Here is a 16,453-nt window from a genome sequence, read left to right as displayed (position 1 = left end):
CATCTATACATGCAGGTATGCATGAATGCATACAGCATTGATTTGAGGGGCAATATAGACATGCACAAACACTCAAATTCATATGCACTCCCACAGGTTGACACAAATGGAGCGACCAATAGAGGGGATGACTTCTCTTCCTAAGTGATGCCTTTATTGTTTTCAAATACAAAGCAGACCACCAAAGCAACAACTTACCCAACTAATAATTATCAATGCCTAGAAAAAAAGAATAAATCTCTTGGAAGCATTTGACCCATTCATTTGTGGTTAATAATTCGACTTTTTTAATAACAAGCAGCATGGTAATCTCTCTATCTCTCTTTCAGGTTCCTCAATTTCGGTGAATCATAATACATATTAAACCAAGAATGGCCCATGAATATAGCGAAACCGACCATACTAGCCACAGTTAAAGCTCCTGCAACTAAAGAGCAACCCTTTGAAATTCTCTTGGACTTCGAACTAGCCCAGACAGAGAAATCACAAGCCTCGAACAGCTTTCAAATTTGAAGCACGAATAATAAGCCAAAGAAACAAACAAGAATGCACAGGCATGCCATCATGCATGTGTTCACGTATGTAGTCATTCATGTATTATAGATATAAACAATGGAGTGGATCGATTGGACCGTCTGAACTTAAACTTTACTAGGGACCAATGTCTTGCTGAAAGAGAATTACCTAAAAGTTCCTCTCTTTGATGATAGTAAAAACATACATTGTAAAATAAAGAAAATGAAAATATTACCACTTAACACATAAAACACAAAACTAATTTAACAGGTAAGAATAAACAGTTATCTTTACAGGTGTTCTTCATGCAAAAGATGCAACTTCCGAATGGCAACTTCCTCCAATCTGTTAATGATTAAAATCTTAAGATTTTGATAGTATAATTTGTGAAAGAAATCTTTGATAGGTTTACAAAGACCATCATGGAAATAATGAAACAAGTTCACAATTTCACCGATGGATACATTGAACAAGGATAGTGCTGCCAAAAAAATTAGGGGAAATAATTTAATGGAATTGCCAAAGAGAAAGACCGAAGGTTTCTGAAACAATCAGACTGTACCATAGGAATCAAATAATATAATATTTCATTGGAACCTACTCTAACAATGTAGATGTCCTGGGGCAACCAGAGACAGAACTAGCAGAGCTGGTCTGGTAGCAAGAACAGGAAAACAATATGCCGGATACGGCTTATGGTTGATCTTCTAATATTATGGAAATTTCATGTAAACTATCCAACAAAAGACAAGAAAGCAGCATATTCAATTATCATACGATGATTAAATTATCGAAATCATTTGTTAAAGGATGTACAACGTATTATTAATATATATGTTGTAAATCCTTATTCTTTTTAAAGTTGAATGGGTTTAAAATGTTGATTGAAATGTCTTGTCTTATGCACATATCATGTAAATTAGTAAAAAGGCTGCCACTTACAAACCTCAATGGGAAGTATAACAGGAGTCCAACAGTCATGCTCCCTACCTTATCAATTTAATCATTATAAGTCATAAATTTTCTTTTTACAGTCTTTCGGTGTATCTTTTCAGCTTAAGCATGTTATCAAATTCCTACCAACTTTTGGGAAATTGTTCAACCAATAGATTACTAGAAACCAGCTGATGTTCGCTATAATCATCTGAAGTTTGACAGATAATTTGAACTTTAGGTTTTCTAAAGAAAACAAGGATATGAAGTGAGAAGCACAACTCACCAAGATCATTCCCATCAATGCGGCAGTGGATCCAACCATAAGCACTTCATCTCTCCTTTTAAACCATGTCCAAATTCCAGCACATGTTCCAGTAATAAGCCCACCTAAAATAGTTCCCATCAGAAGAACTGCACCTGAACAATCATAGGCAACAAGCGCTTCAATCCCAGTGGACTGCAATAACTCCCAGGCATCCCTTGCTGAACGATTGAAGCCCTTTCCATTAACTGCAATCTAAACAAGACAACCACATAATCATTATGTAATCCAATACATTGTGATTATACTACATCCATGGACAAACAAGAATCAAACTCAGGAAATAATGTAACATAAGAAAAGCATATGCATATATTTGTATGTATATATACATTGCAATAATGAAATGACAGCGTCAGATCTATTATGTCATTCACCAGAAGCAGATGAGTTCTCCAACTTGTATGATGGTATGGTACATAAGACACACTCATGCAGGCATGCACATACAATGGCTTTCCAATAGGTCAATGAGACCATGTTTGTTTTGTTTCTATTTTTGTGGTGAAAGTGACCATGTCTTGCTTTATTTGCAGATTTCACACCTTCAATGAAAGCAATTGCCTCTATCCTTCGCATCTCTGCTATCATAACTGCTCCAGTATTTTCAAGCAATTCCACATAATTCAGTACATATTGTCTGCTGTTTTGTAAGTAGAACTACATTTTCATTTTGTTCATATAATTTTAGTTTTGTTAGTTATAAGTTATAGCAAGACAAACCTGAGTTGAGGGTAAGGTTGTAAATGAACCAAGCTCAATCTCATCAAGAACAACTTGTTTAAGAGATCTAGAAAAAGTTTAAGATCATTTGACATTTCCATTTATATAATTTAGAGTAATATTAATGATTATATTTTAATTTTATTGTTCAAAAGCATTCTATTTTGCATTCTCTACATTAACTTAAAATAAATAATTAAAAATAGTTATTTGTATAGATAATAATATATAATATATTTAAATTATTTATATATAAGTATTTTGAGCTAATTCAAGCCGAGGTCGAACAAGCTAAGCATAGGTCTAGCTTAGCTTGTTTCATAACCGAGTGAGCCAAACTTGAGCAAGCTCATTAACTGTAACAACCGGTCTTGACTTGGCCGATCCCTCTATGCTTGACTGAGCTTGGCTCGGTGCGAGTTGGCCAAGTCAATTTTCAAAACCCGACAACATGGCCGAAAGCGAGAAACATCCCCACGTGAAACCGTTGGAAACCCCTCATCTTCCTTTCCCATCGCTCTCCTCTGCTTGTGAGCAGATCTTCCTCCCAATTCGGAAAGGCGAGCGCAAGGAGATTGCAATCATGCTAGTGCACTCCTTGTTCTCTCCTTCCCGATCCGTGGCCTCACCCCTTTTTATTTCCATCTTCCTCTTGAATCCTCGCCACCACCACCCCCCAAAAGATCACCTCTCCTAGCATCCTCAAGCCTCCTCAGCCTCTTATCATCATTCGCATCTTTGTTCTTCACCGGAAACCAAAGATCAATGGAAAGCCATCAGCCTCCCCTATTCCTTGAGTAAGAAACTCTATCCATTTCTTTTCTTGCTGTGAGACCTCTGGTCGCTAGCTCCTTGTCGATGCTGCCTTGATGGCAGTCGACCACGAGACCAGCCCTCCTTGCTGGACCGCCGCCACTGGCAATCGCTTTCGAGGCCGAACCCCCAACCTCAATTACCTAGATCTCAAAACATGGCAACCCCTATTACCGAATAATCGAACCCTCGAACCTCTGGTATTCACCCCTCCTGGCCGACTCTAGTGCTGGGCCGATCTGGCCGTTCTCCAAACAACCAACCTAAGAAGCCTCCTGCAACTGGTTGTGGCCGAGATCTCTGTCTATGGTCGCTAGATACCCCCTCTGACCCTTGTCTCTATATTTCTTCTCTTTGGACCGCTCAAACCAATCATCCGTCCTGGCTTTCATCACCACCAGTGACGCCTCTCTCTCTCTCTCTCTCTCTCTCGCGCGCGCGCTAGAGGCCAAGAGTGGGCCTCTGGCTACGTTGTGGCAGCATTGCAAGTCTGAGAAGTGGGGTCTCGACCACCCTTTCTCTTGGTTTCCCTCACCCACCTTCATCATCACCATTAGACCCATGTAGAAGTCTCAATCCCCACCATTTGATCTCCTTATCCTCATGATGTAGTCAACATGATAGAGCTATTAGTGACTGAGACCTTAAGCCGACCCCCAAATCAAGCCTCGACCACTGATTTGGTTTATCTCAATTTAGATCTGACTAGATTTAGAAGCAAGCACAATCACCTGGTTGACCTTGTCCTGAATCCTTCCCCCATGCTTTATTTTCCTCCCTAATCTAGTGTTGTAATTTTTGTAGGAGTGTGCTCCGGCATCCGAGCAGGAAGCAACATAGCAAGGGCTTTGCACTCAAACCCTCAAACTATGGTAAAGGTTCTAATCCCTCATTTACTTGATTTTGATGAATTAATTTTAGTAAAGATTAGGGGGAAACATTGGGTTTTTAGAGTCAATTAGAGATGTTAATAATAACAGTTATTGATATAAAAAATGAATTAAAATTGTTAGCTGTTTGATTGAATTGGTAGGCATAGTCGGCTTGGTGCTCGGATTAGTTAAGAAACCCCTTACATGTACGCCTATTGTTACCATATGTAATTTGCATTGATTATGTTAAATGCATATTTACGAGCCAAAATTATTTTTGAGTTGCATGCACCAATGATGTGGTCATATTTTGATGGCATAACTGAATAAATGGATTAAAACCTAGCATGAGATAGATCAATTAAAAAGGGGTGTTGGACTAGCCATGTAGATTATAGACAGCCAACCACAATCATGATTCATGAATGTGGTGTGTGAATAGCCCGCCATGGGTAGGAACGTGGTACGTGAATAACCAGCCATGGGCAAGACTGTGGTACGATTCACCAGTCACGAAGAGCGAGTTGTTGCTAGTCTAATACCGAAAAGATGATTGGACATCTCAGGATTGTCACTGAGTCTCACTTGGAATAACTGATGAAAAGACAATTGAAAATACAACTAAGATAATGACTATTGTTAGCATATTTTGATGCATTTTTGGTTTATCAGATGACATCCATATTTTGATTATTACTCATTTTATGATATACACATGTCATGACATTATGCTCGATAATTTCAACAACTATGTTAAATATTTTACGTAAATCATTGCATTATATGTATTGGTGTACTTGCATAGGGGACTTGTTACTGAGCTAGCTAGCTAATGTTATTTTCTTAGTTGTCTTGACAGAGCCGCAGGATGCCTAGATTCGGTAAAGTTGGTCCACTAGTGGAGAGAAGATGAATAAAAGTTTTCTGATACCACTAGATGAGCAAACGAAATTGTACTTGAATTATTTGGGTTAGTTAATAGTATTGGAGTTTAAATGGTCTTATTCTGGAATAGTAAATTGTATTGTGAATGTTATTTTTTTCCAGCAGGCCTTGCATGTTTCATAGGGTTATGCCATGTGGAATGTGCAGCCGTGTCACATGCCAACTTGAGTGGCAGGTCTAGAGCGTGACACGAACAGCTTGCTTGTTTGCCAGCCCTTGTTATGGGGCATGCAAGAAAGACTAAAAAGTTAGTTCAATCTTGAGACTTGCAACTTTATAAACATGCATATGTATATTGACACATACACATCCATACACATACAAATCCTTCTCCGTACACATACATGAACAAATACATGTATATTTTTAAGAGGAAAAATATATAACCAATTAAATTTGACCCTTCATAGAAAACTAGTTGATCAATTTATTAGATCTAGAAACCAAGCCATTTCATCCATGCAATTTTAGGTCCTCATTGTTCCCTTACTAAATTAAAACAAGACATCTAATTCCAACTAAATCATTTCATTAGTTTGTAATTTTATATATAACCCTAATATTGTGCTTATCATTTCATGTGCGGCACTCTCACCAAATGATGAGCACACTCATTGTATTCAAGGATAAATTTTGTTATTTGCCTTATGAAAGCATTCTTTACAAAATCCTACATGTTTCTCAAGTTCCTAAAGCATCAAAGTCCTCGTATAGCCCATGGCTTTTGTTGATAGCATGGAGGAAACTCCACAAAAAAGTCATAATTAAGGTTATAATGCCATATGATTGAAAGACTTAATCATCCCACTTTGTACTCATCCAGGCACCGAACTCTCAACAAGATTGCCCAAAGCCAACAATATGAGCATCTTTCATAGAACAACTTAGCACATTCAGGAAAAATTCAGGACCTAGTAGCACATTCAGATTGCACTCTAGATAAGACTTCTGCAAATCTTCAATAGGCAAACAATACTTGAATTTCATTATTTTCTTCACTTTTTGCATATCTTTGCATGTCATCATCCCGATTAAATGTAATATTACGATGGTCTTTCAGAACTTTATATATTATATCAGCTCCAAATTCTAGCTCTAATTCCCTCAGTCACTTCTAGATGCTAGATGTGGCAAAAGGTGTCAATAACCCACAAAACCAAGCTGATTCGATCCAAAACTTTGAGGTTGAGCTTGAAAAATAAGCACAAAAAACTATGGTTCAGGTTTGCATGCGGTAATAAAGCCTAAAACTAGGGCAAGAAATGGGTTAGGACACCCCTTGCCCTAGCCCAAATTGAAGTAATTTTTCACCTTCATTTGATGAATTACATAATTGCACTCCACTAAGTCCAATTTCAATAATTGATAGATTTCCTCCAATTCTTAGCCCAAATTTCCACCCCGCAATCTCATTCACCCAATCCCACTTAATTAATTTCAATTCATCCTCATTCCAACCTAAATTCGACCACAGTTGCCAGATTTTAAGCTCAATTAAGCAAAATTTCTACCAATTTCACTATTTTTTCTTGAGCAAGCTAAGTTGATTCACTCAGATCAGACTAATTTACCAATCTCCTATAATTAGCTTCACTTCCACTTCCCCTCTACCCCAATTACTGTCCTATGGGGACAACTAGACTTAGTCATGTTTAATTTGATCAAGCTCCCACATTGCAAGTCTATTAGAGATAACCTAGATAAATTGAGCCTAATTTTGGTTATTTCATACCAAATGAGCTCAGAACAGGCTCAAATTTGGAACATGGCCTCCCTTCATAGCCCAGGTCCCATATTTAATTCCATAAAACTTTGGACATGGCTACCCCTCTCAATCTAAATCACCACAAAAATCACTAAAAAACCTCAAAAAATAGAAAAAGAGTACTGATATCATATAGATCTGAAATTTTTTCTCTAACTCTTTCTCCAAAACCAAATTGGAAAGAAGAATTCATAGCCCTCAAAACTAGGAGGGAACATCCAAGTTCCAACATCTGAAATTTGAATCCTTGTTATATGCTCTCTGCAAAGCCAATCAATGGATGCCACTTAGCATCATCTCAATCTTTCTCCAAATTTTAAAAAACAAAATCAAATTCCAGCTTTTAATCCACCTCCTCTATCTCTATAATTTATGGTACGCCATACCGTACCGAAACAGACAGTACGGATCATACCGTACCGAAACAGACAGTACCGAATATACCGTATCGTACCTATTTGGTACCAGTACACGGTAGGAGGCATACCGATACTTGGTACGCCGAACTGGCCCCTACACTGGGCATACCGACATAGTGATGGTGGCATGGTACGGGTCTAGGTACCAAAATGGTGTACCTTGCTATAAATAGCCCCAAAGAGACAAAAATTGGAGCTTTCCCTCATTCTACAAGGCTCCCTTCTCTTAGTCAACTTTCTAAGTTTTAGGTTCCCTTAGTTTTAGGTCATCCACTCTCCCTTCTCCAAAATTAATCTAGAACCAGATCCACTCAAGCTAAAGAGCATCTCTACTTTTGATCCAAGGAGGCCAGCAGCTAGCAGGAACTCAAGTTAAGGAAGATCCCTTTGGAGTCTTTTTCAAGCAGGATAGCATGTCATGTGTCGAGACACCACCGGAGAAGAACTCTTCCCCACTTTCTCTTTTTTTTTTACTTGAATCTCCACAATTCTGACGATTGCATGTAGTTCTCATATGACCCGATAAAGTTCTGCACCTTGCTGATGAAATTGCTTGCCTCTCTTCTATTCTTTGATTATTTGTGCTTAATTCTATCATTTCACTTGCTAGCTTGTAGATATTTTTTTCAAATTTTGACATCTAAATAGGAAGATAGGAAACAAGAACCCCTAATCTATTCGTCTAGAGATCCCTAAATATCAGATTCACCCTAGATTGAAGCATTTATTCCCAATGGCTTGCTTAGGGGCTAGAACCTTCAATTTCTAGGACCCGCCCACCATGCACCTATTGAATAGGTGCGTGGTGAATAGGTGTGTGGTGCGAATGCCCTAGTCTAACAACTTGATAAGTAAGGGCCTAGATTCTCGTATCAAGGGTAAAGGAGTACCTTGTTCATCAAGCCTTCCTCAATAGTACCCTTAAGTCTTACCAAAAGACTCCATGCCTTCCCTTTTTGCTTCCTGGTTTTTCTCCCAAAAAGAAAAGGAATGGTGACACTCCAAACCCTCCCCAAATTACTTTCTACTTTTCTAGTCCTATCTATATGGGCATCCACAAGGTTAAAGGAGATTGAGGAGGTGAGAGAGAGAAAAAAGAGGTCCTTTACATGAATCGACATGGTCTAATTCAAGAATCGAACCATACAGTGCAACAATGATAGTGAAATAGGTTGGACCTGTCCAACCAGATATGTTTAAGAAAGTGGATTTAAAATTGCACTACATAGAGCCCTATTTTAGCTGTGAAGTTAGAGGGAGAGATGTTGGTTAGGGCCTACCGGCAGCCTAGCAAGTGGACAACAATGGTTTGGCCTAGCTAGTTGTTGCTTCCAACATTCTGAGTGGGAGGGAAGAACTCTAGAGTACTTTCAAAAGGGAAAAGCAGATGGAAGTTATTTCTAAGTAGACAAAAATTTGATATTCTTCAATTATAAAGAAATTGTGACCTAATGTTCACAAGAATTATAAGAAAATGTGGTTCAAAAGTACTAAATGAATATCAAATGAAATTTGAAAACATAAGTAACTATTGATTACTTAAATTGCTCACAATTTATGTTTATTAACTAAATAAGTAATAAACATAAATAGAAATATTGATATAAAAAAGAAATAATACTATTGGAGATAAAAAAGAAACAAACTATATTAAAAATATACAGTAATAAGTTTATAAAAATAAATAGAAATGATACACATGCATAACACCATCATAAGGATAACTATATGATGGCACATATTAATTATTGACAGTAAATAGGATAGTGGGAGAGACCAAATAGCCATTCCTTTCTAGGATACTAGAAAATAATCCATGCTATGCAGCAGGATTAAATTGAATAATAGGAAAAAATAGCAGGAAGGTAGAGATAAGCAAAACTTATAGTTGTATTGAATATTATATAATGTACAAAATGAGGATAAATTTGTTTAAGATGATCATTTCATGAAAAGCTCCTATTATATCTAGATGTAGATGGTATCTAGACATAGAAACTACTTTTTCTTGCAAAAATAGATCTATGATTAACACTTTTTTTTGTACATAAAATGCTCTATTTGATTGCTATAAAAGAGAAACAAAAGAAGCCTATTGTTTTGTCACTTCACAGACAAAAAGACAAATTAGAAAATATAAATTACCTATTAGTTCCTACAATTCTAGTGCCCCTATAAAAAGGGCAATGATTGTTGAAAATGACAAGTACAGACACCTATCCCTTCCACCTTCAATAATTCGATCTGAGAAGTATAAGAGTTTGTGGGCATCTTAATAACCTCACAAATGGCCAACATTAAGGTTAGACACGACCGCCTGCCGAGAGACAAAACCGAGGGCTCCGAGCAAGCTCCAGCAGTGGCAAGGCGGGTTCTAGCTTACTAGTGAGAGGGAGAAAGGGAGAGGAAGAGAGAGGAAGAGAGAGGAAGGGATGATGGGGCTTACCGGCGATGCAGTGGAGGGAGAGGAGGTTGGTGGGCGATGGCAAAACAGGGGACAACCCTATGCCATCCACCACACAATCGAGCAAGAGGGAGAAGGGAGAAGAAGAAAGAGGAGCGGAGCTAGAGCTCGTGGCGAAGGGGCAGGAAAGAGGTCGATGGGCGACAGCAAAATAAGGGACGGTCTTGCATCATCCACCACACGACCAAGCAAGAGGGAGATGGGGAGAGGAAAAGAGAGAGGAAGGGGGACTGGGGCTTTCCAACTACATAGTGGACGGTGGTGATCTCTGCAATAGAAGACAAAGGAAAGAAAGAGTTAAGGGAGGACTTTGGCAGCTCACCATTTGGGCAAGGGGGGCGATGCTGCATTGGGGTCCAGCAAGGACGCCAAGCAACTAACACAAGAGAAAGAGCGAGAGAGAGCGCGAGGAGAGAGAGGGAAAGAGAAAACGGGAGGTTAGAGAGGTGGCAACCGAAGGAAGGGGAGAAATGGGGTGGGAGGCAACCATTCGAGCATGCTTCCCCCATCCCTTACCATGCTGATGTGATCGCGACCATGCCCAATGATCGACCTCGAGAGAGGGGAGGCACATGATGGATGAGCGGAGAGTGTACGGGGCATGGAGGAGTTGAACCCCCTCACTTTTCAAATGGAGAGCGGGTTTCGCCCGCATTCCTAACTTGGGGTGTTGATTGATATTAGCACGCGCTAGGGGGAGCTAAACTCCCATTATTATAGTTGTATAAATTAGATGAGAGAAGGGCTCAACCTTTTCGTATCCCCTAAAGTTTAGCAAATAAAAAAAGTAAGGTCAAGGCTTCTTTGCCTCCTATTTTTGAAGGAAAGAATGAGAAGGGACCCTTCTTGACTTATGATTTATTTAAATTTATTTAATATCATCAAATATTAATGATATATTACTATGTGAGAAGAACACTCATTATTTTTGTTTTGTTATTTTATTTGTTCTTCTTGTCTATTTATAAATTCGAGAAAAAAAGTTAGTTATTTCCTCCTAATATACATATATATATATATAATGTATACATGTAATGTATATACCTAAACGAAGAAATAAAATCCATCTCCCTTTCCCTTTCCAGAGTGCCTTAGAGCTCTTCCATTCCACTCACGGTGGAGGCAGCCAATAGTCTATGAGTCCAAAACCCCTAATGTCCCCTCATAATTTGCCTTTAGCCCCTCAGAAACACTCCTCACCCTCTCACCAATGCCCCTCTGCCTTATCCCAGAGGAAAGATAGGGCCAAACAGCCTAACAAATAACTCATAACAACTAGAAAACCAAACTTACACAATTGTTTTGGTCCACTATCAAGTACGGTTGCAGTGTTATTAACTGAGTTCACAAATTTGGTTTTGAGCTTTAGCATATATAATTCAAAGTTAGGTATGGATATAGCTTGACATCACCAAAACCCCCCATCATTGTTATTCCTACTTCTATGAAAAAAAAAGGAATCCTAGTATAAGGCTCCCGCCACCACAGGTCTATAAAGAGTCATATGTATGCGGCATTTACCTCATGTGCAAAGAGGTTGTTTCCATATTTCAAACCTATGACCTTCATGTCCCAATGGAGCAACCTTACCACCTGCCATTCTCCCCTACTTCTAACCTATCTTGAAATAAATATTTTTTCTCTCACACACTTCCAACAAACTACATCTTAGTTCAATAAAATTGTATCATAAGTTGCCCCTGCATGTTTTTAGCTTTTATTTCTTAAAACTTTTTAAATACAACAAGCACATCTATAAAACTTTACTATATTACAGTATCTAATGTTATTTTATACAAATTCTTCCTATGCACTTTCAATATGGTTTAGGTAGCTAATGTTTCAATTTGACTAGCATCTCTCCTATACACTCCCCAGGCATTAATTACATCCAACCCTTTCACCAGCATACGTAAAGTTCTAACCATGACTCATCAAAACTTTGAAACCGAAAAAAATGTTTTTAGTCCCATCAGAATCAATCTGAAATCAGAGTCAATTCTAGAGTTTCAATTAAAACTAACTTATAAACCCGATTGCTTCTTTATATGGCAATGTATGCAGCTCTTTTGCTATTCCCTCATTTTCATTTTGAATTTGGGAAGAAATAAGTCAAATCGAATTTGACATATTCAGACTTGGGTTAAAAGAAGTGAAAAGAAAAAAAAATTTGGTTGATTGGCTATACCAGAGCTTAAATCTCAAAAATGATCACACCATTCTCAAACAGCATATCATATATTACACCCTAAAATGATGTAAAACATAAATTTTATCTTATTTAATTTTTAAACTAAAAGTAATCTTTCAATTGCTATCATGAAAATAGTGAAATTGTTCGATGAAAAATTGCAGATAATACTAGTAACATGATGACTAGTTTATTTTCTTGGCATGATTTTTTTTCTCTAATTTTTTTAGCAAATCTCCTTTTGAATTTAGTTTTGTTTATAATTTTTTAGCTAAAACTACCAAAACTAAAATCAAAACCACAATAACTAAAAATAGTGAAAACCGAAGTCAATGGGTGATCCAGCCAAAACCAAAACCAAGTTTTCAAACCTCAGTTTAAGCATAAAGTTATATGCGAACAGCAATCTTCAAAGAACCCAATGACCCTTATAATTAGGTTCTAACTAGTTTTGTATCAGTTTTGATTTTACACTCTTTTCTTCCATTCATTATGCCTCCTCAACCTATAAAAACTTATACCTTCTACACGTAGATCTCTGACATCTAACATTTGGATATAATAAGATGTCTCGTGTCTCCAGACTTTGCTTAAAATTTGGCATGTGCTACATGAGGACATTTATTTGCATTGTCAATATGGCCCACTTTTCAACCCTCATAACTGGGATCATTTTTTTCTGAATAGCTGCTTAACAAATGGAACAGTATAAAAAGTTTTAATTTTTCACCTAAACATCATAAGCATTTATTGTACAGCAATCTTCACATGAATTGATTACATGCACATTTTTAGGTCTTTGTTATTCTCAGCATGTTTGTCATCTCTATCCACTATTCTACTCTCAAATAGATTTACAAGCTCCTGAATCTAGGTTCAAAAATTTCACTCAGGCAGTTCTATCAGCTTCATTTGTTCATCCACAATTAGTGCAAGCAAGACATATTTGTACACACTTCTTTCAATGACCAAACTACTTTTTATTCTCTATATGTTGACGACACACTTATCACTGTCACTAATGATTCCCAAATTCAGTCTCTCAAGCAACACCATTGTCATTGTTTTAAGATATCAGAAGTCCTCTTAGCAACACTCAAAGCCCAAAAAATTGCCTATAATTTGTGGCTTGCCAACTATCCCAACATGTAGAATAGAATATTAAGCTTCTTTCTTCTATTACAGCTTCCATTTTACTTAAGGTGTTTACTTGGTTTTAGTAGCAGAACAATTCTCATATTTTTCTTAAATGCATCGTAAAGGTTGCATTGCAAGGCAGATACATGGTTTTGGACATCCACGATGAAGGTAACCCTACTTCACATCACATTAGGCCAGCTAAATTGCCAATAAACTTGGCTACAAACCATCTTCATTTTTAGATAGGTATTACCAATGATACATACCTTGTGATGACAGATAGTATACTCTAATCATCAATGTTATAGAATGAAGTACATGTACATGTTCAACTTTGAAGTGGAAGTGGCAATCCTCAAATAAGGTGCTACCACATTTCTTGTTGTAGCAAACAAGATTTTGAACATCAACAAGAGTGCAACATGATGATTTACAAACACTTATTGCAACAAAAAAGACTCATACAGAATCATGAACATTCAAGGCTGCAATAGAAGGGGGGGAAAGGAACAATAAGCAGACAAAAGTGAACATGTTTGTTATACAAGTTGGCTGCAACACATAAAATAAGGGATCCTTAGACAAATATTTTGAACTATAATCTTTGTTTACCATGAAATAACTTTCTAAGCTATTCAAGGCACCAGTTATTACTCATACATATTTACTACTAACACATTACAGAAAAAATTAACAGAAAAACAAATAATCATCAACAAAAGCTGCTAAACAAAGATATGTACAATAATAGATATAGCTAGATAAATGAATACATGCTTTCACAGAACTACTGAAGTCGAATAATACTAGCATTCCTTTTGATATTGTAGAAAAAGTAACCTAGAAAGAAAAATGCTAAAAGAAACTAACCTGAACATATGCATACTTATTGAAGAAACGAACTAAAGTCTCCACAAGATGAAACAAAAAATCGACACAGCAAAGCAAACACTCATTGTTGCCAATTTTTGAACGAACTCCCCTGATCTGAAGCATTTGCATGAAAATAAATGTATTAGGATACATAGAAGATAAAGAAAAAGCCTAGTAAATTCATGATCTATGATACAAATTAAACATTTACTAATCATATAAAACCTAACAGGACCTAAAATCTAAATGCAACAATGTTCTTTTTATAGTCAAGTATATACCTCCCAGCGCAATGTCCGGATGGCAGCTGTAAAAAGTGAACCGTAGCAAATGCTACCGAAAGAAGTTGTCACAGCATATCGTAGTGACTTCAATACTGTCCTTGCAGGCATTGATGCAGCTCTACGACCACCATGAATGAGAACAAGGAATGCCATACCAGATACTATAACATGAACTGTATTACAAAGCACAGCACCAGTCCAAAATAAACTCACTGAGAAAACCTGAAATTAGAGAAAGAATATATGCACATCAGAGCCAGGATGATTTGTGAATGCAGTTAAGAATAACATCTTATAAACATTGGTGGACCGAAGAGTAAAAACTTGCCAGCTCACCACAAGAAGCCACCAGCGTCCACCATCATCTAAGCTTGAAGCAACAACACCAGACACTCCAAATGACCACAAAATCATCCAGCAAAGCATGATTAACATAAAAGCATAGGCCACTCCCATCACTTCAGGGAGGTCCCAAACCATCTTCACAGCTTTCTGCAACACTAGCATTGTGAAAGGAAACCTGGAGAAGAATGTCCAGCATGATTGTTAGGTCAATTATTTGAAACAGAATTTTCACTTGATGATTCTAGAAGTTACATCAAGATCCTTCAAACCTATTTTGTTCCATCAGCAAGATAAGCACTACTTCAAACAAGCTTTTATCATAAAAAGTGCAAGATGAGAGAGCAAAAAATGAGCTGCAAACAACTTCCAATGGGTTTAACAAGTCATTTGTTATATCAAGATATTAAGATGTTATACTCCACTGATGCATGACCACCTTTGTATCTTATGAAGGTCTCGATTACACAACCAAGTGCCAATATTATAATCAGCTAGTACCAAAAAAATCTCCCTGATCTGCATTTTAGTATAGTGGCACTAAATTAATTTTTAAAAACCCCATCAGTTACATATGTGCTAACCACCCAAACTATTTCTAAATAATTGGGTGACCAAGATCAACCAACAGCTGCTTGCAATGTCATCAATGGTCACTACTTCAAAAATGATAGCAAAGCCAACATCAAAAAAGGAAGATCCACATGTACAAACTACATGATGCACTTTGGCAGGTTGTTTCCCATGAATAGTACAGTCAGGGGTTGCTTTGTTTAGGAGACTTATCTATTTCAAATATAGCTACTCAATCAAGTTTAACAATCACAAACAATGATCATACGAAGCTGGAAATAATGATGCAAACAATGTTGTTACTACAAATCTAAGAAACAAATTCAAATATCTATTGGCGTCAGAGGGAAAAGCCTTTTCGTATTAAATGGCTTTATGTTTGCTTTTACATAAACTTTCAAGAATGGAAGCCACATGGCACACAAAATATGGCTGCTATTTTGACAAAAAAATAAAATGTTAGTCAAAACAGAACATATCTTTTTGTGTTCGCTACAAATCATGTCAATCCATCCTAAGTTCCTAACAAGGCTCTTCCTGTATGCCTACATCTTAGCCCACCCAACAACCAGCTCCTATTCACAAGCCAAACCACCTACAATTTGACCACTCCATTGCCTAACACAACTAAGATCTAATCACCAATATAGCACAATATCTAGAAGCAAACTCAAATTAAGACCAACCCTAACAAGCCCAATTAGTCTTCTATTAACACTTTCTTGGTTCAACTCTCCTCATGTAACATGCATATTATCTTCTTATATAACAAGACAATATCTAATATAATGACTTTGAAATAGCTCAACCGATTATGGTCGTAATCATAATCACAATCATCTAGCCTTTTCGAACTATCTAGGATCGGTTTTATGGATCCTCATTCGCCAACAATTCCTATCTAGGGCCACCTTTGATGTTATTCCAAGTATCTCCATATCCCTCCACAACACCTCTATCCATGTTAGTTTAGGTATTCATCTTCCTTTTTTATAACCTTCAACACAAACTAAAGTACCCAAGATTCATTGTCTCGGTACCGGACCCCGTACCGGTGCCACACTAGCGCAGTGTCGATACAGTACGGTACGAAATTTTTTTGGCGTAACAAACATTGGTATGCCAACCGTACCAGGTACTGGTACTGAACTGGTACGGTACAGTACACCCCGTACTGCCTGATTTTGCCCGGTACGGCTGATAGAAGGCTTCTCGAATTTTCATTGGACATGTCCATTCCATCTCAATTAATTTTTCATCACTCTATCCTTAATT

The 16,453-nt window shown here is 37.3% G+C and overlaps 1 protein-coding gene across 1 annotated transcript in view; it reads right to left on the bottom strand.

Annotated features, from left to right (window-relative positions):
- LOC103715335 (CTL-like protein DDB_G0274487) overlaps positions 1-16,453 on the bottom strand; it is a 35,893-nt gene that overhangs the window by 2,553 nt on the left and 16,887 nt on the right. Inside the window, exons 3-6 of the mRNA XM_008802922.4 lie at positions 14,600-14,783; positions 14,261-14,485; positions 13,977-14,093; positions 1,736-1,969 (exon numbers count right to left, since the gene is read on the bottom strand). Of these exons, the coding sequence (XP_008801144.2) occupies positions 1,736-1,969; positions 13,977-14,093; positions 14,261-14,485; positions 14,600-14,783 (760 nt within the window). The remainder of the gene's footprint in view (positions 1-1,735; positions 1,970-13,976; positions 14,094-14,260; positions 14,486-14,599; positions 14,784-16,453) is intronic.

The sequence above is a fragment of the Phoenix dactylifera genome, chromosome 8 (assembly GCF_009389715.1).
Source record: "Phoenix dactylifera cultivar Barhee BC4 chromosome 8, palm_55x_up_171113_PBpolish2nd_filt_p, whole genome shotgun sequence".
In the NCBI taxonomy this organism is placed as follows: domain Eukaryota; kingdom Viridiplantae; phylum Streptophyta; class Magnoliopsida; order Arecales; family Arecaceae; genus Phoenix; species Phoenix dactylifera.
The sequence above is the reverse complement of the archived record's forward strand: the minus strand, read 5'-3'. Positions and strand labels throughout refer to the sequence as shown.